This window comes from Brienomyrus brachyistius, chromosome 20 (assembly GCF_023856365.1).
Source record: "Brienomyrus brachyistius isolate T26 chromosome 20, BBRACH_0.4, whole genome shotgun sequence".
In the NCBI taxonomy this organism is placed as follows: domain Eukaryota; kingdom Metazoa; phylum Chordata; class Actinopteri; order Osteoglossiformes; family Mormyridae; genus Brienomyrus; species Brienomyrus brachyistius.
In genome coordinates this window covers 6,614,918-6,638,469 of record NC_064552.1, presented here as the reverse complement: position 1 = coordinate 6,638,469, position 23,552 = coordinate 6,614,918, and the positions used below count along the sequence as shown (strand labels likewise).

Below are 23,552 nucleotides of genomic sequence, written 5' to 3'. Positions count from 1 at the left end.
CAGAGAATCATGGCAGACTGCTGCATGCAAGCTATGAAAGTCAGGCTAGTTTCAGTGTCATGGACACCAGGACGCCATTGGATGGAACCAGGCTGACAAACTGATTTAGCTAATAAACATGATCATAGATTAAACCACAAGCCTGCAGCGTTACCTCATATAGGTCTGTTCTGCATCTTTAACGTTGCGTCAACGTCACGATCCTTGCATGCTGTGTTTTCAGAGTGTTTTCAGTGGTTCGGTTCCTTTTACGTTTGTTACAGCTGGTAGTTGGCTGTGTACAGTACAAGTACGGAGATGTTGTTTTGGCAAGATAGCTGACAGAAGTCAACTTATACAGAGCAGGTGCTGATAACTAAGACCAGAAAAGTATGGCTGTAATTACCGAGGTCCTTTGCAGAGTGCACATATTCAAACGACCAAAAATACCAGCAAATTCAACAAAATTAACACATTTTATGATGAACTTGATAATAATTCTGGCAAAAGAAATGACAGTAAAACAATCAGGAAAATTACATTAAATGATGTCATAAATCAAACTTCACAGTACCAAGACAACACCTCATTGAATCAGGGATGCAGAGTTAGTGAGGCTTGAATCTTTCATCAATTATGAAAATAACATACTTTCATGATGGGATAATTTTTCACGTTTAACCTTTTGTCTCATAGCAAAAGCCAAGAAAAAGAGCTGTGTAATACATCATTTGCTAATATTTATTTCTAGTCAAATTACTTCTAATTATAAATTAGTCAATAGGTGAAAAGATACATTCTATCCAAATCAATGAGGTCCTTATAATTACATCACAGCAGAATAAATGGAATTGGAGCAAAGTATGAAAAATATGGGCAAATATGGGCACTGGCATTTACAAGTTTATTAAATTCTTTTAGAATACATTGTTCACTGAAATTTTACAGTTACAAATTTACACAGAGGTGGAGATTTTGGGTCCAGAAAGTAGAAATCCAGACCAAGATTTTGTTTCAACCAACCAGTTGAGTATAAAGAGTCGCAGTCACAGAGTACTCAACTGGTTGTTTGAAACAAAATCTTGGTTTGGATTTGTACTTTCTGGACCGCAAATCTCCACCTCTGAATTTACAACATTACAAACTACAAAATAACCAGTAACTGTGTACCTAAGTAACACCACGACTGGTTTTCAAACATTTTTCTGAGAATAAATTTCAGAAGATGCATCGGTAAATTGCTAATACGGATGAAGCATTCGCATGAGGCTTAACGCAGGGCAAGCGGTTCAGGTCAGAGCCGGGTCGCTCGAATCCTGCAAATCGGACACAAGCAGCGCATTCATAGCTACGCCACCCTGAAAACGGCCTACCGTGTGCGATGGGACCGGGGCTGTACCCCCTCAGGCCCCCTCTCACACTGAATAGGAAACTGTCTACATCACAGCACCATCGGTGGGCTCCGTCTGGTCCGTACACAGAGTCGATTCAATCAAACGCAAACCAACAGGAAATAACTACCTTCCCACTTGCTTTGACGTTCACATAGGTGCCTTCATTACTTTCCGGAACACAAAGAGCTAAAGGCAGATCTATAAAATACATTAGAATCCACTTTCATAAAAACTGAATTAAGGGTTAGGGAGGCGCAGTGCTACTGATGCCTCACACCTCTGGATCCAGGCTTCAAGTGTCCGCTTGGGGTTTGCGTGTTCTCCCTGTGTCGGCCTGGGGTTTCCTCCGGGTACACCAGTCCACCTCCCCAGTCCAATAACCCCCCCCCCCAGGTTAATTGGAGCTACCAACTTGCCCATAGATGTGCCTGTGTGTTCAAAACGACTGTTGTGTGAGTGTGCCCTGCGATGGGTTGGTGCCCTACCCTGGGGTCTTTCCTGCATTGTGCCTGTAGGCTCCATACCCCCTCCACAACCCCTTCAGGGTTGGGGAGTGAATTCTGCCACTGTTCAGCATGTGTAGAGTTTACATCTTCTATTTTCTTCTCATACTTCAATTATTTGGCAGGCAATATCACCCAAAAGCAATGTACAATTAAGAACGCACTGTCAGCTGGTCCCTGGAGTAATGAGAGTTAAGGGCCTTGCTCAAGGGCTCAACCGCGAAACCATTCTCCCCACCAGGGGATTTGAACTGGTGACCTTCCGATCACAGGCGCAGCGGCTTAACCCTCCCAGCGCTGTGAGTTTTTATCAAGTGATTTCCTTCTTAACTACAGAGAAATCCACTTAGGCTGACCGGCATCTATAAATTCTCCATACTGTGCTACTATGTGTGTGTGTCCACTGATGGACTGACACCCCTTCCAGAGTGTACCGCAGCTGTGTGCAATCTTGGATGGACTCCAGCACCCCCCCCCCACCTCCACAAATTTTTTTGACAAAGAAATCTTCTGAACAAGGCCAAAGAGAATATTTTAAACACTTATACAACACAAACTATACATGATACATATTATCGATATCAGTTACTAAAACAGATCCCTATTTGTTGCAAAAAGCTGCAGAATGTGCTCACATAGGCTGATAGACCATGACAATAATTCTCAAAACAGCGCTGTGCGGCTCTGCGGGATAGGACTTCATGCCCATACCCAGAAGGTCGCTGGTTCAAATCCTGTGGCTGGCAGACTGATCTCAACACTGGGCCCTTGAACAAGGCTTTAACTCCAGCTGCCCCAAGGACTGGCTGACCTGCTTTATTATTGTATGAGGGTTTATATAAAAGAATCTGCTAAATGAATAAATGGAAATGTTCCAATGGCCATGTAATGTTCAGCGGTGACATTTCGCACGTCGCGTCGATGAGCTCTAGGCCACATAGAATCTTTCCCTATGGCATATTTGGGGCCGTGACCCCAATGCAAGCATTTCCTTCGGGATGAGACCCTGCAAATGTTTACACAGAAAGAGAAAATGGGAAAAGGGGGCAGTCTGGTACAGGAGACACATTCTGCCATTTTGTCTCCAGACAAAGAGACAACAATCTGTGTTTTCACAGGGATGCCGCCCTGGTGAATAGTTTTGGACAGGAGTGCCCCATGCACCCGACTTCTTAATAAAATCCTCTGAATGACTTCAAAAATGGCACCAAGAATAAAACAAGCGTTTACCTACCCTCAGAAAGGAAAAGGGGAAAAAATCTAGTACTGCAATCACACATTTACTGAGTTATAAAGCAATGCTGTTGGATTAGCGCAAAACTAAACTCAGTCAAAAATGTAGATGGTTTTAAAAGTCGTCTAAGAACGCTAGCTAGACAAATTTCCCAGAACGTGGGAGGAGGCGTGTATAATATAGTGGTTACAGGTCATCGTCATAATCATCATCATATGCCAGAATTTCATCCAAAAATCAAACAAGAACAGGAATGTGTAACTTCCATGTTGCTAAAAGCTCTGCTATATATAGAAAAATAACCATTTTTGTAAGCCCAAAATTACTGAGCAGCACATTAATCACAAACTTATAGAGAGAGAGAAGGCAGCAGGATGGCGGTCAGGCACACTACAGCAGATGAACTTCTCAAGAAGGTTTTCTCATCCAGCAAGAACCTGTGAACATGCCCCAGTCTCCTGGAAGACTGATTCTCATTTTTACGGGGGCCCACCAGTGGAAAAATGCGTCATTCTCAGCTGGGGACATAAAGGCAGTAGCAACAACTACAACAAACTCTAAGAAGGAAAAAAAAGATGGAAAAATAGATTCCTAGTTCATCCAGACTGGACACTTTTTATAAGAATCACCAGTGACCAGAATAGTGTCATTGGTGGCTATAACCCCATTCGATGATTTCCAGGGTTGAGCTAACTAAAGCTTCAAAAGATGCAATAAAATATCCTTTTTTTTCTGAATGCACCCACTACATGAGTGCTCATTTCCTGGTTAAATCCTACATTATTTAATGCAGGTGCGGCTTCAAAGGGAATTCTGGGAAATGATTTTGTTAACCAACGATTGCAGGAGCGCACCTCCCACCGGTGTCGCATACTACTCCAAGCACAAAGCTGCCAATAAATTAATAAACAAATGAAAAAATATCCTAATGGTCATAGTACTTCAGCTGTGAGCAAGACTGCAAGTTTCAGCAAGAGGTTATGACTCAACCTGACAGAGATGTATCACAAATATATGAAATATAATAAATGTCAGCACTGCAAAGTGAGAATTCATCTAAGGAGTCAACCCTAACATTCATCCCCTCAATCAGGATACATACATCCATATATACATTGCAGAACACTCATAAATTAAGGTGCACCAACATGGCTGTCACTCCCCTCCTGGAGCATATTAATCCCTAGCTCCTGCTATATCTAGGCAGTTCTGGATACCCCAACTAAAGTAACTATTAGTTATGCAACTGCCCTATAAATCCTATGTGAAGGTACAGTAATGCGATAAAATATGACCGACCGGGGAACGATTTGTGCCATTATTCTGTCGTAGCTAAATACCAATCTGATGGCCCAAGTTTGTCTTCCAAGTTCTCAAATGTGGAATTTTTGCGATGAAGTTTGTGGTGAAAATCACAGTGAGAAAACAACTGCCTGACGCGACGATGACCGAAAATGCCTGCGGGCGTCTGTGCACGCGGCGGTTAGCGGCACCAAGCAAAATGGGTTATTCGACCAAGTCAGTGCTAGGCAATGTATAGGTATCGCTAATAATGTAATAGCTAATAATTTCAGCATATCCGTTCTTTAGTGCTACGGCAATAAATATGGTACTATAATGTAAAATACACATTGAATAATTGAAAAGTTGTGTGGGAAAGTGTCATGCCCGGCTCGTCCGCTCCTCGTGTGTGCCACGCCCCCTGCCTTCCCACGTGTATTTCCCTGATTGTACCCCGTTGTATCTGATTACTTTGATTAGTCTTGTCTGGTTTTAAGTCCTGGTCTTACCTGTTAGCGTTGTCCGTCATTGATGTTTCCTAATGTTTGTAAGCGTGAGCTGTTTCCTGGTCCCTGGTTCCCCAGTAAACTCCCGTTTTGCCCCGTATTCGCCTGTCTGCCTGCTCATTGCTCCTTACACGCACGATCGCCGCGCTCGCTGCACCCCGATCGTGACAGAATGACGGACCACAAAAAGAAGCGGACAGGGAGGAGGAGAGTCCCGCAGGAGACGATCCGTCTCGGCGCCTGCTCGCTCTCCAGGCTTTGGCTCCCGACAGGGGACGAAAGGGAAGTACCCGCCCTACCTCCAGCCCGGAGGCTGACCACACGCGACCCCGATCCCGTGTGGAAATACTGGTTCTCCAGTGAGGACGAGGACGAGGAGCCCTTCCTCTACCCTTACCCGGAGCCGGAGGCCTTTCTTCCGTCGTCCGTTTTTACGGACGTCGCGCCGCCTCCCGCCACCGCTAGGCGCCAGCGAGGGAGAAGGAGACCGGCGATCGCCGGTACAGAGGACCTCCCTCCGCTGCTCGCTGCAACGGCCGGACCTGAGGAGCTCCCTCCGCTCCTGCCGCCATTGCCGGCGGACCCCGCTCCCGTGCAGCCGCCATTGCCGCCTTCGCCGCTGCCGCCGCCTGCGCAGCCGCCTTCGCCGCTGCCGCCGCCTGCGCAGCCGCCTTCGCCGCTGCCGCCGCCTGCGCAGCCGCCTTCGCCGCTGCCGCCGCCTGCGCAGCCGCCGCCTGCGCAGCCGCCTTCGCTGCCTGCTGCAGCTCCCGGGCAGGCGCCCCCACTGCAGCAACCTGCAGCTCCCGGGCAGGTGCCCCCACTGCAGCCAGCTCCTGTTCCTGACTGCGCTCCAGTTCCTGCAGAGGCGCCCCCTCTGCAGCCGCCTGCTGCAGCTCCCGGGCAGGCGCCCCCTCTGCAGCCGCCTGCTGCAGCTCCCGGGCAGGCGCCCCCACTGCAGCCAGCTCCTGTTCCTGACCGTGTTCCAGTTCCTGACCGCGCTCCAGTTCCTGCAGAGGCACCCCCTCTGCAGCCGCCTGCTGCAGCTCCCGGGCAGGCGCCCCCTCTGCAGCCGCCTGCTGCAGCTCCCGGGCAGGCGCCCCCACTGCAGCCAGCTCCTGTTCCTGACCGTGTTCCAGTTCCTGACCGCGCTCCAGTTCCTGCAGAGGCACCCCCTCTGCAGCCGCCTGCTGCAGCTCCCGGGCAGGCGCCCCCTCTGCAGCCGCCTGCTGCAGCTCCCGGGCAGGCGCCCCCTCTGCAGCCGCCTGCTGCAGCTCCCGGGCAGGCGCCCCCTCTGCAGCCGCCTGCTGCAGCTCCCGGGCAGGCGCCCCCACTGCAGCCAGCTCCAGTTCCTGACCGCGCTCCTGTTCCTGACCGCGCTCCTGTTCCTGACCGCGCTCCTGTTCCTGACCGCGCTCCTGTTCCTGACCGCGCTCCTGTTCCTGACCGCGCTCCTGTTCCTGTCCAGGCGCCCCCACTGCAGCCACCTGCAGCTCCCGGGCCGGCGCCCCCACTGCAGCAACCTGCAGCTCCCGGGCCGGCGCCCCCACTGCAGCAACCTGCAGCTCCCGGGCAGGCGCCCCCACTGCAGCCGCCTGCTGCAGCTCCTGTCCCTGACTGCGCTCCTGTCCCTGACCGCCCTGCTGCAGCCGCTCCTGAGGTGCCCCCGCTGCAGTCCCCTGCAGTTCCCGGGCGAGCGCCCCCACAGCAATTGCCTGCAGCTCCAGTCCCTGACCGCGCTCCTGTCCCTGACCGCGCTCCTGTCCCTGACCGCGCTCCTGTCCCTGACCGCGCTCCTGTCCCTGACCGCCCTGCTGCAGCCGCTTCTGAGGTGCCCCCGCTGCAGTCCCCTGCAGTTCCCGGGCGAGCGCCCCCACAGCAACTGCCGGCAGCCCCAGTTCCTGATCTCGCCCCAGTTCCTGATCTCGCCCCAGTTCCTGATCTCGCCCCAGTTCCTGATCTCGCCCCAGTTCCTGATCTCGCCCCAGTTCCTGATCTCGCCCCAGTTCCTGATCTCGCCGCAGCCGCTTCCGAGACGCTCCTGTCCCCGCCTGCTACAGCCGCTTCCGAGGCGCCCCCACTGCAGTCACCTGTAGTTCCAGGGCGAGCGCCCCCACGACGGCGGCTTGCAGCGCCTGGGCCGGCGCCCCCACTGCAGTGTCTTGCAGTTCCAGGGCGGGCGCCCCCACGACGGCGGCTTGCAGCGCCTGGGCCGGCGCCCCCACTGCAGCGTCCTGCAGTTCCCGGGCGGGCGCCCCCACGAGGGCGACTTGCAACGCCCGTGCCGGTGCCCCCTCTGCAGCGTCCTGCAGTTCCCGGGCGGGCGCCCCCACGACAGCGGCTTGCAGCACCTGGGCCGAGGTCCCCACTGCAGCGTCCTGCAGTTTCCGGGCTGATGCCCCGGCAGCCTGACCGTGTTCCTGTCCCGGCGCCCCGGCAGCCTGACCGTGTTCCTGTCCCGGCGCCCCGGCAGCCTGACCGTGTTCCTGTCCCGGCGTCCCCTCCGCCTGCAGCAGCTCCAGAGGCGCCCCCTCCGCCTGCAGCAGCTCCAGAGGCGCCCCCTCCGCCTGCAGCAGCTCCAGAGGCGCCCCCTCCGCCTGCAGCAGCTCCAGAGGCGCCCCCTCCGCCTGCAGCAGCTCCAGAGGCGCCCCCTCCGCCTGCAGCAGCTCCAGAGGCGCCCCCTCCGACTGCAGCAGCTCCAGAGGCGCCCCCTCCGACTGCAGCAGCTCCAGTCCCTGTCCTAGTCCCCGAGGTGGTCCCGGACAACTCCATCTTGGCTCCTCCCTCTTCGGAGGTGGAGGAGCTGGAATGGGACCCCTCGGGGACAGAACTTGTAACCCCTAGTCCCTCGCCCCGGCGACTTCGACCCCGAACTAGGGTCGGCCTGTCTGTGTCCCGCAGGGGAAGGGGACACAGACGCAGGGCTGGGGTCCCGCCCGCCCTGCCCCCTGGCTCGCCCTCCCTCGCCTGCGCTCTGGCTCGGCTGGCGCCTGCGGGTCCTGGCCCTCCGGGTCGGCTGTCGCCTGCGGGTCCCTCTCCAGTGCCTCGTCGCCCCGCCTCGCTCCCCTCTCCAGAGCCGGGTCGGTCGCCTGCGGACTCCCCGACGGCGGCTCCTCGGTCGCCTGCGGGGCCCCTACCTCCGGCCCTCCCCCGGACGTCGCCGCCTGCTGCAGCTCCCCCCTCCTCCGGGCCTTCGCCGTGGGCCCCTCCAGCTCCCTCGTCCCCTTCCCCGGTGCTCCCTCCTGCTCCCTCCCTGGCCCCTCCGCGGGTCCCTCGCCCTGCCTCCTCGGCCCCTCCGAGGTCCCCTCCGGCTCCGGCCTCCCGGCCGCCTGCGGCCCCTCCGGCTGCCGCCCGTCGCCCGCTGGGTCTCCCTCGGGCTCCCCTTGGTTCCCCCTCCTTGTCTCCCTATGCCCCTGCCTTTGTCCCGCCTGTCTCTGTCCCTTCGTTTTCTGCTCGTCCCTTCGTTCCGCCCGTCTCTGCTCCTCGTATTCCTCCTGTCTTTGCTACCCGTCCTCCTCTGTGCCCTCTGTTCACTCCTGGCCCTTGTGTCCCGCCGGTTCCTTCTGTGTCCCCTCTCTTTCTCTGTCGGTCCGTGTTCCCCGTCCTCTGTCAGGTTTTGTCCCTGGTCCTGTCTTTGTGCCTGTTCTGTCTCTCTGTTTAATTCCCGGTCTCTTGTTCTTGGTTTTGGGTTTTGTTTTTTCAGGTCTTGGTCCCCTCGTCCCGTTCGTCGCCTCCTCCTGGGCGCGCCCGGTGAAGCGCGCCTTTGGGGGGGGGCTCTGTCATGCCCGGCTCGTCCGCTCCTCGTGTGTGCCACGCCCCCTGCCTTCCCACGTGTATTTCCCTGATTGTACCCCGTTGTATCTGATTACTTTGATTAGTCTTGTCTGGTTTTAAGTCCTGGTCTTACCTGTTAGCGTTGTCCGTCATTGATGTTTCCTAATGTTTGTAAGCGTGAGCTGTTTCCTGGTCCCTGGTTCCCCAGTAAACTCCCGTTTTGCCCCGTATTCGCCTGTCTGCCTGCTCATTGCTCCTTACACGCACGATCGCCGCGCTCGCTGCACCCCGATCGTGACAGAAAGTATATAAAAAATATCTTAATTAACAAAAAAGGGGGAAAAAAACTCAAAGAACTGTGTGTAGCACAATGCTAACATTTCCTTAAGTCATTCTCTATAAATGGGGCAGCTGTTTCTGTTTCATAAAGGAAAAAAGAAAAAAAGAGTTTCCCTCACCCCACGAGTGAGAAAGTAGGACGATGCAAATGAACAACATATGAATGCAAACCATTTGGGCCACATTACCAGCCACTTTTAATCCTGTTTATAAAGCAAGAACCCTGTGGAAAGATGCTCCAGAATCAAGAGCGATTTGATTTATGTCACATCAGCAGTGCCTCTCAAAAACACACACACTCCATACGTACTAACATTTCCATTCATATAAAGCCGCCCGAAAAACGGCCATTCTGTCCCAGGATTCAAACTACAGGCGTGTGACTCCTAACTATTACAAAGCTTCATGATTTACAAGATGTCCGGGACAGGCAGCAGATATTTCTGAATATGTCGAGAATTTTAAATCTTGCACAGGCTTGAAACTTCATAGCAATAAAAATGCAAAACATTCTGGGTACATAAATCCTGGTATATTTGGTAAGCCGCTAGGTTTGAGCTGAAGGTTTTTTTGTTACATTAGTGACATGTCGTGCAAAGCTACAACAAAGCACAAGATTTAAGAGCATAATCAAATGTATAAATACTATGGAGAGATCAGATATGTTCTTAAATCCCTACTAGATGAAATATGTGCAGCCAGTGGGTCATAAACAAAATTAAAATATACGACACTACACCATGCGTTTATCGCTATGGGCAGATAGCTCATAATCAGGCTATTGCACAAACATGTCATGGTGAAGTGTCAGATTATATATGCACAACATTCATCACTTCTGAGGCTATCTGAACACGTGAGAAGATTTTTGTCAAGGTGTGGTCTTTATGAAAATAGCCGAACTGCAGAAGATGCATAACAAAATGGAATCTAAACTTGTAGAAGCAGTTGCTGCGCATATCAACAAATCCAAAATGCCGTTGTGATTTTTTTTTCTCATTTTCATAATAGAAAGCAGACAAGTGAGATTTTGTTGATTCTTTTTGCTCTATGAAGACATCCTCATTAGGAAAGTAAGCAAAGGGCAGCGTGAAAGAGAGAGAAGGAGACTTACAGCAGGACCAAAAAAGGCATGGAATACAGCTGGAGGACACACTGAAGAGCCATATTCCCTTCCCATCCAGTCCAATCCCAAAAGCCCAAAGATAATACGGTGAGTATAGAACAATGTGACTAACACACTGTCCTCCCCACTGCACATTACCCCATTAAAGGCTATGGATAAAAGGAGACGGTGTTTCGTGTTGGTCAAATATATGCACGCTGGTTATAAAACAAACCAAACTGTAGAAAATTCCAGGAAGACGTACATAAACCACATGTTCAATGGGAAAAAATAAGAAATGCCGAGTGAAATCACTCTGTAATGGCCACTTAAACTGGAAGCAAACAAGCGCAATAAGAGATAAAAATAGACTTAAAGCTAAAAAATAAAGTTATTCCTATATTACAGAATCCCAGATTCGTGAAACACTGTTGACAAAACATCCAGTCACCTGATTTGGCAAGACACTTGTTCCTCAAGTGGTCTTATGTTGAAAGACTTCTTCAAACAGGAACATTCCTAAAGTTCCCAGAACTTGATTGAAGCAGGCTGTTGTTTTTCATAGAGACAGCTTATCCACATGACTTTAAAACTGCAAGACCATCCCTGCACTTATGTTTGGCCCATGCTAATCTGTAATGGAATGGAATTCTATACCGCTAAATGTTTCTGCTACATTTTTAATGGATGCCTGTCCAGTTAGCACAAACAAAGCTAGCTTACAAGATCACAGAATACAGCCAACCACTTTTATAATGACGGCGACATAATGTTCCACCAACTGACATGTGCAGAGGCAGCAATAAAACAACTATCGATAATTAAGATTAACCTTGTTGGTCGTTTAGAATCATTATTGCATTCACTATGCCATAGTCCTGGAGAATCCATCAACTTATAATAATGAATTCATTTTTTTTTCACTGCCTTGTTTGGCAAGTATTAGGAGTTTCCATGTCTCCTCTGACTGTTGTTACATATTTGTGAACTAGAAGACCCTTGTTTTTGGCAAGTATGCACCTAAACTACAATATTAAATTACTGATGCCATGGAAACATTACCTTAAATTAAACGAAAAAAACACCATATGCATCAAAATATTTTCTACAGGCAAATTTGATATTGAAATATCAACCACATATAAAAAAGACCAATGATCAAGACAGGATTACATGTACACACCACCTAGTCTGAGGTATCATCTCCAGGTATTCAAAAATGTCCTTGTTGAAGGATTACCTTAAATCACATCACTGAGTCAACGCTTAGCTATTCGGAGCCTTTTTTCTACAGTTTAAGAGTTTCTGGCACTTAAACATTTTGGCCCCAATAAATGTTATTTTACTAGATGGTAGGTCATGAATCTTGAAAGGAAAATAGGTCCTGTAGCCAACCTCATTCACACTGCAACGAACAGGCACACTACGCTGGCCTTATACTCTAATACGTCAACGAATGGAATGAGGCAGTACTGTCTGATTGGGATGCTAATGCAATCAAAGTAACCATGTACATCCTTGGTTGTGCAATGGGCTTTTTTTTTTTTTTTTTTTACAGACATATGTATAAATTCGGTTCTAGTGAAACCATTTAAATACCACCGGCCAGATGTACTTTATTAAACAGAGTGACTATTTACTGAAACAAAGTGGCTGATGTTGAAATTTCTGAACGGGACAGACAAACTGGGCAGATAAATTGCATCAGGCCATGTGACTTTCCGACCTCTGACCCCAAAAGCTGTTTCAAAGGTAAAGTTGTCCTTCCCTAAGATGTAAGATGACACTTATTTCCAAAGTCTCAGAAAGTTCCCAGACATTACACAACTGATGAAATAATGAGATGTGAGGTCACGTTGCCCTTCAACGCAACCCATGGAGTCGATTTACTTTGTTATATGATTACATCGCTATAATATAGAATATTCAAGGATCTATAAAAGAACACATTAATCTGGGACATGTCAGGACAATAGATTTTTATTATAGTACTACTGGTCACCTGTATATTACCTGATTGTCTTTTGTCTTCATTAAAAGCTTACAAAGCAATATATTATTTATAAAAACATATTAGCTACATAAACACTTATACAGACATTCCCTGAGTTACATTCCGATAAATCTATTGTAAGGCAAAAATGCATTTTAACACGATACATCTAACCTAACAAACATCATAGCCTAGCCTAGCCTAGGCCTAGCTTAAACACGCTTAGAACACTTACATCAGCCTACAGTTGAGCAAAATCATTAACACGAAGCCAGTTTTACACTAAAAGGCTAAATACCTCACGTAATTTTGTTGAATAATCATAGCCATTGCAAAGCCGAAATATCGTAACACGGACCAACGTAACCCCGGGAGCATCCGCATGTTATGGTTTGCTTGTTAACAGCATTGGATTTTAGATCAAGCCACTGAGTAACTTTGCACATGGGTAACATACACAAGTCCTAAGTGTAGGAGTATGGCTGTCTAACTAGCTGTCCACAGTACTGTGTACAAAGAATGATTTGTTTTTGCAATGACAGCTGTTTAGCATGAGCTGTATAACAGTAGGCAGAACACACGCAATGGTAAACCCTTTTATTTTTCCATTTTCACAACACTAGAAACAACATGTCCATTTCTGAAACCCTGCATCGCTTATTGTTTAAAGAGGGAAAATACTGAATACTGCGCAAAAATAACAAAAGACTAAAGTTAGCATATTGGATATCGCCAACTACAAAATGGTGTCTGTTTAAGAGATCAACATGCCAGGGACAATAAAGACGTAATGTTAAATCCGCAAGCCTTTCAATAAACGGCTAAAAGACGGAATGACCTCAGGAATCTTTAGCAATATATGCACCTGAACCTGTTTGCACTGGCACTGCCTTGTGGAGTGAGGTCACCACTGTTTCAACCTTCTTCCAGCCCAGAAGGTGTTGCAGTTTAAGAGCTCCTGCACTGCAAGTGCATCATAAATATAAACCCTGGCCACACAACTGCATTAACTGTATTAATGGCATTTTCCTCCTTTAGGCAAGAGAGTGATGCTCACGCCACTGCATTTAAGACCATAGAACTTGATGAGAAATGTTTTCTTGCTTATTTCTTTGCAAACAAAAGCAAAAATACCATAGATAAAAACCAATGTTTTTTTTTATATATATATATATATATATATATATATAGTAGACACACATTAACTGTTGCTTACGAAGCTGCACGTTTCTAAAAATAAAACTATAGGTATAGTTTCTATGGTAACACTGCACATTAAATGCACTTTCATAATGTATGCATTACTCATTCCTAGAACATTCACTGCATCTTCATATGATTATACAACTATAATATTTGATATTATCATATAATGTTTGTTATTACTGTATATTAAAGGTGTTAAGGTATGTTAGGATGTTAAGGTATATATATATATATATATATATATATATATATATATATATATATATATATATATATATACATATACACACACACACACACACCAAACATCTTCACATCTTACAAATAAGCAGACATAATTCTAGCAGTTGTTAAATGTAACTGCATCTCTAAATCAACATACTTTCCTTTAAAAATGTGGTTAAATGTAACAAACCACTATTGGAAACATCAGAGTTAACACTGGTTTTCCATTGACCAGCACACTGGCTAGCATGCAGCAAACCCCCCCCCCCCCCCCCCCCCCCAAAAGCCAACAGGATTGGGAATTGGGAATCTCAATACAGTAGTCTAAATAACTGACAGTTTCCATGTGCCTCATCAGCTCTGCTTTTCAGGGTGACATGAAGACCAAGAACATGCTAGAAAATGAGGCCAGTTTAGCAACCCTGACCCCCATCCCTTTGACACCTACGAGTCCATCTCATAATGGACGCTGTTTTCAGTATGACAAAAACTGAGAATTTACCTTACAAAAGAACTACAATGAAACTACAGCTCATTCACCCTGTCTGAGCATTTTCACCCTGAGAATAACATTATACTATAGTAAAAAAGACCACTGATAAACCAAAATATTGGCACTATTAACTTACAGTGCTATCTTAAAAAGTGTTAGATGGAATCTTTTCATTTTTATTCTATAAAACATCATTACACTACATCTTAACTTCTCAAAATATATCTATATATAGGACATTTGACCACAAGAACATATCCACAATACCCATAAGTGTTCACAAGAAAATGGTTCTCTGTCAAGCCTGGTTATATGCTCATGCGAATATACACAATGGATGATAAATCAATGACCAAGCTGATATATAAGCCCATTAATTACTTGAACACTTCCTCTGTTGAAAGGACTCATGTATCATTGCGCTTAAGTTTTCAAGTGTTTAAGCCTGCACCTCACCATGCCTTCCTGGCACTGATAGTCAGCTATCGTGAAAAGCAAAATAAACCTGCAAAATCCATGGCGTTTCCAGGGACACTTCAAAGAAGACATGCTAAGCTGACTCTATAAAGGTCCCGGTGGTGTGGCGTTTCACTACTGACAGACATAAAACCAACTCATTGCTCGCTGTAAACTTTCTGTGAAAAAAAATCTGAAAGTCAAGTACATAGATCTTTTTTTTCGGATGCTTAATAAGCTGCAGCAATAAAAACTCGGAGTGAAAGAAGAGTGTCTGAACATTCGCCTTCTGCCCTATACAGTGTGCTCATTATGTACAGCAGGGATGCAAAAAAACTGTAGCTAACGAAAGGGTTATTTTATTCAATACCCAACATCGCTAGTAAAAATGTGCTTTTGTCATTAAAGAAGAAGCTTTCTGCTTCAGTATTCAAATGCCCTCTGCTAGATGCGTTACAAAAAGGTATGGCAATAACAGAAATGAAACTGCAAGCTCTATATTCAGATGGGAAGAAAAGAAAACTGAAAAAAACAGTAAATAGAGAAGCTGTATAGTGATAAAATATACCTAAAAACAATTAAATTGACATCCCTCAAAAATACATATTCTGCATTGTTCTGTATGATTAGCGCTGTGCATGATATATAGTGATATATATGCAAAAATTGCACATGTATTCATTGCAGAGCAAGATTTGTAGTCTTTCTACTTGAGGTTGCCTCTGGTTTAAACAAGAGCTACACTCATCTTTTTTACAGCATCATATATCAAAAAGCTGTCCAATTTTTTTTTTTATTTCAGAATTGGTGCACAGAAAGTAATTTTTAAGGAAAAAGGGCAGCAGATTCGGCGTACAAGTACAGTATGACAGTAGCATTCAGTGCTGAACAAAGAACCCAACAACCACACGTCCCTCTTTTCTGTCTACGGAACCTCGATCATTAATATATGAGTCTAGGAGACATTCTTACTGCAAAAGGCAACATTCTGGCCTCAAGCCTGAACCAACAGGGGGGTGAGGAGGGAATGGGGGTAGGGGGGGGCTGGACAGCCGGGACGGTTGGCCAAAGCGAGCCTCCAGATGGAGCTAGGACACAGTTTGGAGGTTTTGGGGAATAAGGGGGGGGGGGGCAGCAAGGGGTTTGGGTTGAGGGGGCAGTGGTTGCAATTTTTGAGGACAAAGGGGAGACAAAAAACAAACAGATCATGGAGCAAAGCAAAGAGGTAAAATCAAAAAGGTTTTCTTTTTTTATTGGGGGGGGGGGGGGGGGGGGGAATCAGACACTCACCGCTTTCGCTTTTCTCAATCACGTCCACCAGCTCCCCAGCCTGCAGGCTGATCTCAGAGTTCTCCTGCTTCTCGTAGTTGGCTACCACTACGTACTGCTCCAGCACCATGGGGTCTGAATTGTCGATTCCTGGGGAGGGGAAAAAGCAAGCCGTCAGCCAGCTTCCAGCCATGGCTCCCCGCGACCGGCCGCCGGGCACCCGATACGCCATAGGCCAATTCGTCAATGGTCCCCAGCCAATCAGAACGCAACCGTGGCTCAATGCATATTCCCAAAAGTCTGGCCATATAGCTGAATCTGCCTCCAGCCCAGAGTGAAGGGCAAAGTAGCATCTGAGAAAAAAAGAAAAATAAAAAATGAAACCGTGTTGCGTTTTAGTTCATGGAAGCGTTCGGCTAAAGGTATTCCGTTTGAGTGGCCGGGCCTTCCCCATAGTCGGGCGGGCGGCAGAGAGAGAGAAGGAGCGGCAGACGGTTGGGATGTGACTCTGTAGTGGAAGAATAGGAAAGTTTCCCCTGGAAAATAAACAGTCTGCAAAAAGACTCCTTCTCCTTTCTCAGGCTGGAGCTGGTAGGCGAGTGGGGGGCTGCTTACGCCAATCAGTAGAGTCTACACTAGTCCTTAAATAGAAACATATGAGTGGGACGGAGTTCGGCAAAGAGGCTGGGCCTATGTTTATATGAAACACAAGAAGAAAGCATTCGCTCGGCTTACTCAGAAGAGCCCCCCCCGCTTTGTATTTTAACCTCTTAAGTGCTAGTAATGGCTTTATTTATTTACACAATCGTGATAATATCTATTTAGCTGATTGTTAATGCTTTACAAGTATGCATCAGTGATTAGAAAGACGGTTTCAAATATTCTTACATTTCTCCATATATATTTAAAGACTGTACAACAAGGCAATGTTCTGCAAAACGTTCCCACATAAATGAGCTACTACTACTTCATTCTGCTAGGATGGATTTTTAAGGTGTCCGTTTGCAGACGTATGGCTAAAAGTTTGCCAAGTACAAAACATAAAAAAAAATAAAGATTATGTTCACATTATGCAATCTCTGTTAATAACTGGCAGTAGGTGAACAAAAATACCAGGAAGCATTAAATGCAGGTGAGAAAATGCAGAGTCAGCGATTAACTTGGCTCTGCAGAGAGGCTAAAACAAACACACGCTGGATAGATACGGCACAAGATGTTAGAAAAAGATCCTGGCAGGTCTTCTGCTATATTCCTTCTATTCCTCAGCTAAATAATCCAATCCAAATCATTTTTTAAAATAAAAACAAATAAAAACAACACTGGTATAAAATATCATGTGGCTTCATAATTATTTACGTTTTTTTTTTTCATTATGACGTCATTCACAAGCTTTCAGTTTCATTGAAGCTGTAATTCCATCTCAACAACAGTAAAAATTCCCCTAAAATGTTTCAAACAAACAATAAAAAAATTAGAAAGAGAACAAAATATATATAATACAAATAACAAGTGTGTATTCATTTTGTGTTCTGACATATATATTGTTTACGGGCTTTCCCAGAACCACTTTCAAACCCAAAACACTGGAAAACTTAATTATCCATTAAGTCATTCAACTACCGCATTTAAAAACCAAAGAAATATAAGCCCAGGCTTAGATTCTGTACAGGATGGAAACCAAAATTAAGAATGAATGTAGACACATGTGGGTAAAAGATTAAAAAGGTACCACAAGCTACCACACCAGAAGACTGCATAATCTCCGCTGTTCCCCAGATTTCTTCCAAGCCATCATTGGCACTAATATCCAACTATAAAAATACTTACCTGCAAAACTTAAAGATACAGCATAATTGTGGAATTTGTGCAATGTCTGTCTGTTCCTGAGGTAGTGACTTGAATAATTCACAATGCTCTTTCAACATCAAAGCTACATTTTTATAGCTTACCGGTAAGTAAAATAACCAGTGTTGAAATATGATCCAATCAATAAGGCATCTAAAGTTATACCTCTGATTCTCAGCTTCCTGGATGAATAAAGCAAGTGGTTCTGAAGCTATACTTTCTCCAGAGCATCATTTCTGAGAGGATCCCTTGTTTACCGTGATGTGCTGTATTTTCTGCAAAAAAGGTCTAACTGAACATAACTATTAACTAATAGGTGTGTTTGCGAGGTCACCAACATTTAAAAAGCCCTAATGTACGATGCATTAAAGCATCTCAGAACACCATGTCACTCCTTATTCAGCATCAGGCCTTGCCATTTGCATACCTGGAAGAGATGCTTCCGCAGCCAAAAAACACAATTCGAAGATGGAAAAGCCATATGAAAACCCAATTAAAGCAATCGATGTCTGCAGTACAGAAAGGCAGCTGAAAGCTTCAGGAGTGAAGATTCAGCACACAGGATCGGCCAGACTAAACAGCTTCCTGTCAATGGAAAAATGTATCTGGACGCCATGCAAAAATGCTTTTTGCTCGTCATGCCCAGTTTCTGCAGGTGTACATGTACTTTCACTCTCATATAATAACAACGCTAATTAAGCTATAACAAATGTAGACGTTTTTTGACAATCTATCAAACGTGGACCTTCCTTCCGTCCATACATGTTCTGCACCTCCTTGTTCTATGGAGGCTTGCAGGGGGTCCCGAGCGTATCCAGGAAACCACCGGCACATAGTAAGAAACAACCCAGGACAGGGCGCCAACCCATCGCAGAACATAGATCTCAAAGTGCTCATTTTTGTTTGTGGATAAACCTCAACTTAAACCATTATGCTAATTGTTAATGTCTTTTTGGACCTTTGAAAACTTTACCGTGGCTATGATTTGCATCCTCAGTAAGTGCTGCACAGACTGATGTGAAACCATGAAGACACTGCTGTCCTTCACGGCTACTGGTGGCTCTCCATCCTAAAGTGTCAAAAAGTTTAGGATTCCACCTCCAGAATGTTCTAATATATGGATTTAGCACTAAATTTATATTTAAAATATTCCAAGTCCATAACTGGCTCAATATCGTTTACTTATCAATAAATGATATTATGCATGACAAGTATGACATAGAAATATACAGTATACAGAATTTTGTAGATTAGATAGTACATGAGAGAGTTTTACTTGCATAAAATTGCACTAAGAGAAGAAGGGAAAATGATTGGTTCAGAGAGATAACCAATCAGATCGTCGAGGAGGTAAATCCAAGTAACTAGAGGAGGCGGGGAAACATCCAATCAGATGTCTTGGTCCCGCCTCCTCTAGTTTCTTGATCCCACCTCCTCTACAATCAGATTGGTTTTCTCTCTGAACCAATCATTTTTCATTCTGCCCTTAGAACAGTTTTATGCAGTTAAAACTCCCATAAACAACTGGACAACAGTTTGTGGAGGGACATTAAGTCATCAAATTTGATATTTAGTATTTTTATAATTAACATCGTTAAATCTGAGCGTGCTGAAACAGCACTAACAGGAGCACTAAGTACAGTAACATCACCACCCCATCCTCTCCTCGTCTCCCCAGCCAGTACAGCGAAACATAAACATGCAGTTCCTGGCGGGCAGACGCTGGAAAATAAATCGACGAGCAGCTTGCAGTTTAATGTACAGCAGCTACTGAAGTTTAAAAAAAACAAAAAAAAAAACACATACATAAAATGCAAATGATCCACTCAGGCGGCAAATGAGAAAGCAGGGCGGGGCAAGAGAAGCACATGCCGTAAGGAAGCGAAAACGTTGGGGTGACAGGGACGTGCGGGCGTCACAGACACACAGTGGCTACCTGGTGCCTCTGTCTTCGGGCTGCCCGAAAGGCTGTACATCCATACTGAGCGTCCGAGGGAAAGGAAGAGAGGAAAGAAGAGGAAGAGTTATTCAGTCGCGTGAAAGGCCATCGCTGGCCAAGGAAGGCTGGCCAGCCGCAGCTTCAGAAAAACCAAGAAATAACACGTATTCCTAAGTAAATTAAGGACTCCAATGCAAAGATATAGAGGTGGCATCAAGAGCGTGAAGAAAAAGAGCATCCGCTTCATCGTAATGATGGTGTACGTCATTGCATGAAGCAATAGCATGTGCGTCAGCATTTCCAAAGGCTTTTTTTCGGAATACCACGTGTACTCCTGTTTTTATCCAGTGTGGTAATAGCATATTACCAGTGTGCTACATTGTCCAGAGCTAGCTTTGCATGCTGGGGGCACTCTCCCAGGCCTGGGGGGGGGGGGAAATGGGCCAATGTCACAACCAGTCAGGAAATTAAATATCATGCATCGGTATGCAGTGAGCCAGGGTAAGATTGAGGGGGGGGGGGGTGATGTTGGAATTAAACAGTCCAGAACCGTGCAAAAGAAGGGGCATGAGGATAGGGGGAGGCAGGGAGCCATGTACTAAACAAAGAGAGTGCACTGCCTGTTTGAACACCCCCCCCCCCCCCAAGAAGATGTTGACCATCTTTGTTGAAAATGTGAGTGAGCACAGATGTGAAATAAGAGAACTGAACACACAGAAGAAAACAAAGAAATGCCCCAGCCCTGCTCTCCAATTGCCCACACCAGGAGGCGCGCTGATGCTATTCATGCCCTTCCACTGTTCGGAGGATGGGATGCTTTCGCTTTCAGGGGAAAACCGTCACATGACTGTGCCGAAAAGAGCGAAAACCTAACGGATATCTGCCTCCCTTCCCGGGTCTGCACTTAAGCCAGATTTCTTGCACAGCTTTTAACATCTGATTGATATTACCCCCAACACACACCCACGCACAAGCACGCGCGCACACACACACATTCTGAATAGCTAATTCCTTCCAGGTGCCACTGCTGTGCCTGACAGTCCTCTCTGTTTTCCTTTCCCTGTTTTACGAGCATGGACGACATTTCTTTGACGACTCTCCAACGCGCAGGTCCACATAACCTCACCGCTATAGAACCAACTATAACTTTTAAATATTGTGACTCACCGAGCTACATTTTAACCGAACCTTCACAGTACATTCTATCTAATTTACCCCCCACCTCCCAAAAAAAACCCTCTGCCCCTCAACATTAACATCCTCTTAAAAAAGGACTGGTTAAAATTAAGATCCCTTCTTTAGATGGCATGACAACTAATAACGGCTGGCAAAAGCTATAAAAAAAAAAAGAAAAAGCTGTTTCTCAACCCGGTCCTCAGGGACCCTCAGACGGGTTTATGTTTTTGCTCCCTCCCAGCACCCAATAGGGAGCAGGGAGGGAGCAAAAACATGGACTGTCTGCAGGTCGTCAAGGACTTAACTTAATGCAGGATACACTGGTGCAAGTTAATGATCAGCAGGCAGTAGCATGGTGACCTGCCCCAAACACCTACTCTCTGACAAACAATGGTTTCGCGTGGGAGACTGTGGCATTAGGACAACGCTCCTCTACACAGCCTGGTTACTGTTGTCAGGCTACGTGCTGCTCCCATCTTAGATATTTCTCTTCCAACAGGGTGGGGTATACATTTCTGAAACTTTGGGAAGACAAACAAAAAGGAAATATTAATAATTTATAGTAAAGCCTTAATAACTGATCTCTCTCTCTTTTTCACACACACACACACACACACACAAAATACTGTGCAAAAATCTTAGACAGTCAAAGAAGTTAACGTTTAATGTTGGTGTAAAACTATGTTATCATGTCTGTTATAAAGTGTCACCTAAGTATTAACAGCAATCATCCAATATACCCATGTATTTTTTTTACTTGACCAGTAGCACAATATACTGTATTTGGCTAGTCAAAACTTCATTTAGTTATTTAACTAATTAAAATAACTGATTGAGCTGATGGTGACATTTAATAAATACGTGGACTGGCTGAGGTGCCCCTGAGGAGAGGTTTGGGAGCTGCAGCAGTGTTCATCTAGCCGTGGACCAAATTAGAGGAACAGAAAAAAAAATCGTGTGTATTTTTTGTTGTTTTACTGTCAATTTATGTATTTTCTAATGTTAGTTTTTTTCTGAGCAAATATTCCCTTATTACTGAGAAAAATACTTTTAAGATTTTCTTTGACTGCCTAATACTTCTGCTCAGCACTGTATAATCCATACGACAAAAATAAAATCTTAACAAATGAACACCTACTGAAAATAACTCGACATAAGAAACATAATTGGCATTAATACAAGAGCAGAGAGGAACGGTGACAGAACAGGAACGTGAGATATCTCAGCTCACTTATCTCCCAACACACACACGGCCAGTTGGCATCGACAGGTGGCAGACGATTCGAATGGGTGTGTCGAAAGTCCGGCCCATCCACTGCACCGCGAGCAGTTCCAGTGGTCCACTGCACATCGCCAAACCATTCAATACCATGCAGAAGCTTAACGCTCCAACCCAGCCCAACAAATGTTACTAGCGAACCCATATCTGTATAACAATATATTATGATATCGTGGACACATTTTGAATTATTGCTATTCAAATAAGGATTCTACATATTTTACATATAGTTATGCGTACGTTTGTGGTTTTAGTAACTTTAAGGTTTAACGTAATCAGATCCATCGTATTGCTTACCCTATGGCAAGTATGGTTGAACCTACACAAGCATATATATCTCAGTCTCACGGCAAAGAAAACACAACCAGCTTCTCTGCATTTTCGGCATGGGCTCAACAGTTGTGACCTCAGCTGTCTGATAACATATTTTTTTTATTGTAAAGAATCCACCTCCTAGCAACCCGTAGTATCTGATTTCTTCATTCCAGTTGGCACTGCATAAGTGCGCCGACTGTTTCAACAGCAGTTAATCAGATCCTCCAAGCAGAGGCAAGGGCCTCCACTGAACGCACACTGAATTACGTGTAGGGTCACGTGACCGCAGTGTTTAAATGCCGGAGGATGAAACGCAGCTGTTCGCTTCTGATCTAATAACATTGCAACGAGGCTTCCTGGGGGTGTGCAGTGATATGGCTGCAACTTTCATTGCGTTACCCAGTTTTGCTAGCGTTAATTCTGACCAGATCTTCTGGGTAACCTATAACACCACAAAAGACAGTACCTAACCAAACCATGCCCATCTTTTGACAGCTACATCGGATTTGTGTTGAGAAAATGAAGAATTTTTGTAACAAAAAAAATGGAGTTTGACGCCATAGGCGAATGCTAAAGCTAACCCATTTGTTTATTATCACATTTTTTTATTAATGATCTTCATTTTATGCAGACGGTGCAATACTGAGACACATGCAAAAATGCAGAGCAGCTGCGCAACGTGAAATGCATCATTAGAAAACGCAGCTGGGGATTCGTACACAGTGGACTGTGATCGCAAATCCCATGCAGATTATTTGGAACCATATACACATCTGTGCCAAATTCTTCTCAATCTTCTGGATGACATTAGCCTTAATTACCCGAAAAGGAACTGTAGTCAGGTGCTCATAGAACTGGGCTCGTGCATAAACACCCCAAACACACTTAGTACTCAGGAAAAGTAGCTACGTTGTTCCACTAAACGACGTTCCCCAAAACGATTTCGCTAAAGGGAGTTACGATAAAGGGTTACGCTAAAGGGAGTTATGCTAAAGGGAGTTATGCTAAAAGGAGTTACGCTAAAGGGAGTTATGCTAAAAGGAGTTACGCTAAAGGGTTACGCTAAAGGGTTACGCTAAAGGGAGTTCCGCTAAAGGAAGTTACGCTAATGGGAGCGCCTTTCTGCCTCCTCCCCATCCCAGTCCCCACCTCTAGCTCCCCAGCCGCTCCTCACAATTCCCCTGCACCCTCTGCTGACCTTTTCCTCCGCGCTTCTAGCCCCTGTAAACATTATTAGCCCCTCC

General features: G+C 45.8%; 1 protein-coding gene across 5 annotated transcripts in view; it reads right to left on the bottom strand.

Moving 5' to 3' along the window:
* Nucleotides 1–23,552, bottom strand: part of sh3pxd2aa (SH3 and PX domains 2Aa) — an 84,910-nt gene that overhangs the window by 14,469 nt on the left and 46,889 nt on the right. For 3 of the 5 annotated variants that reach the window (XM_048986999.1, XM_048986997.1, XM_048987002.1), the window contains exons 7-8: nt 19,536–19,580; nt 15,776–15,904 (exon numbers count right to left, since the gene is read on the bottom strand). In XM_048986999.1, the coding sequence (XP_048842956.1) occupies nt 15,776–15,904; nt 19,536–19,580 (174 nt within the window). The remainder of the gene's footprint in view (nt 1–15,775; nt 15,905–19,535; nt 19,581–23,552) is intronic. The other 2 variants (XM_048987001.1, XM_048986998.1) reach the window with 1 other exon arrangement.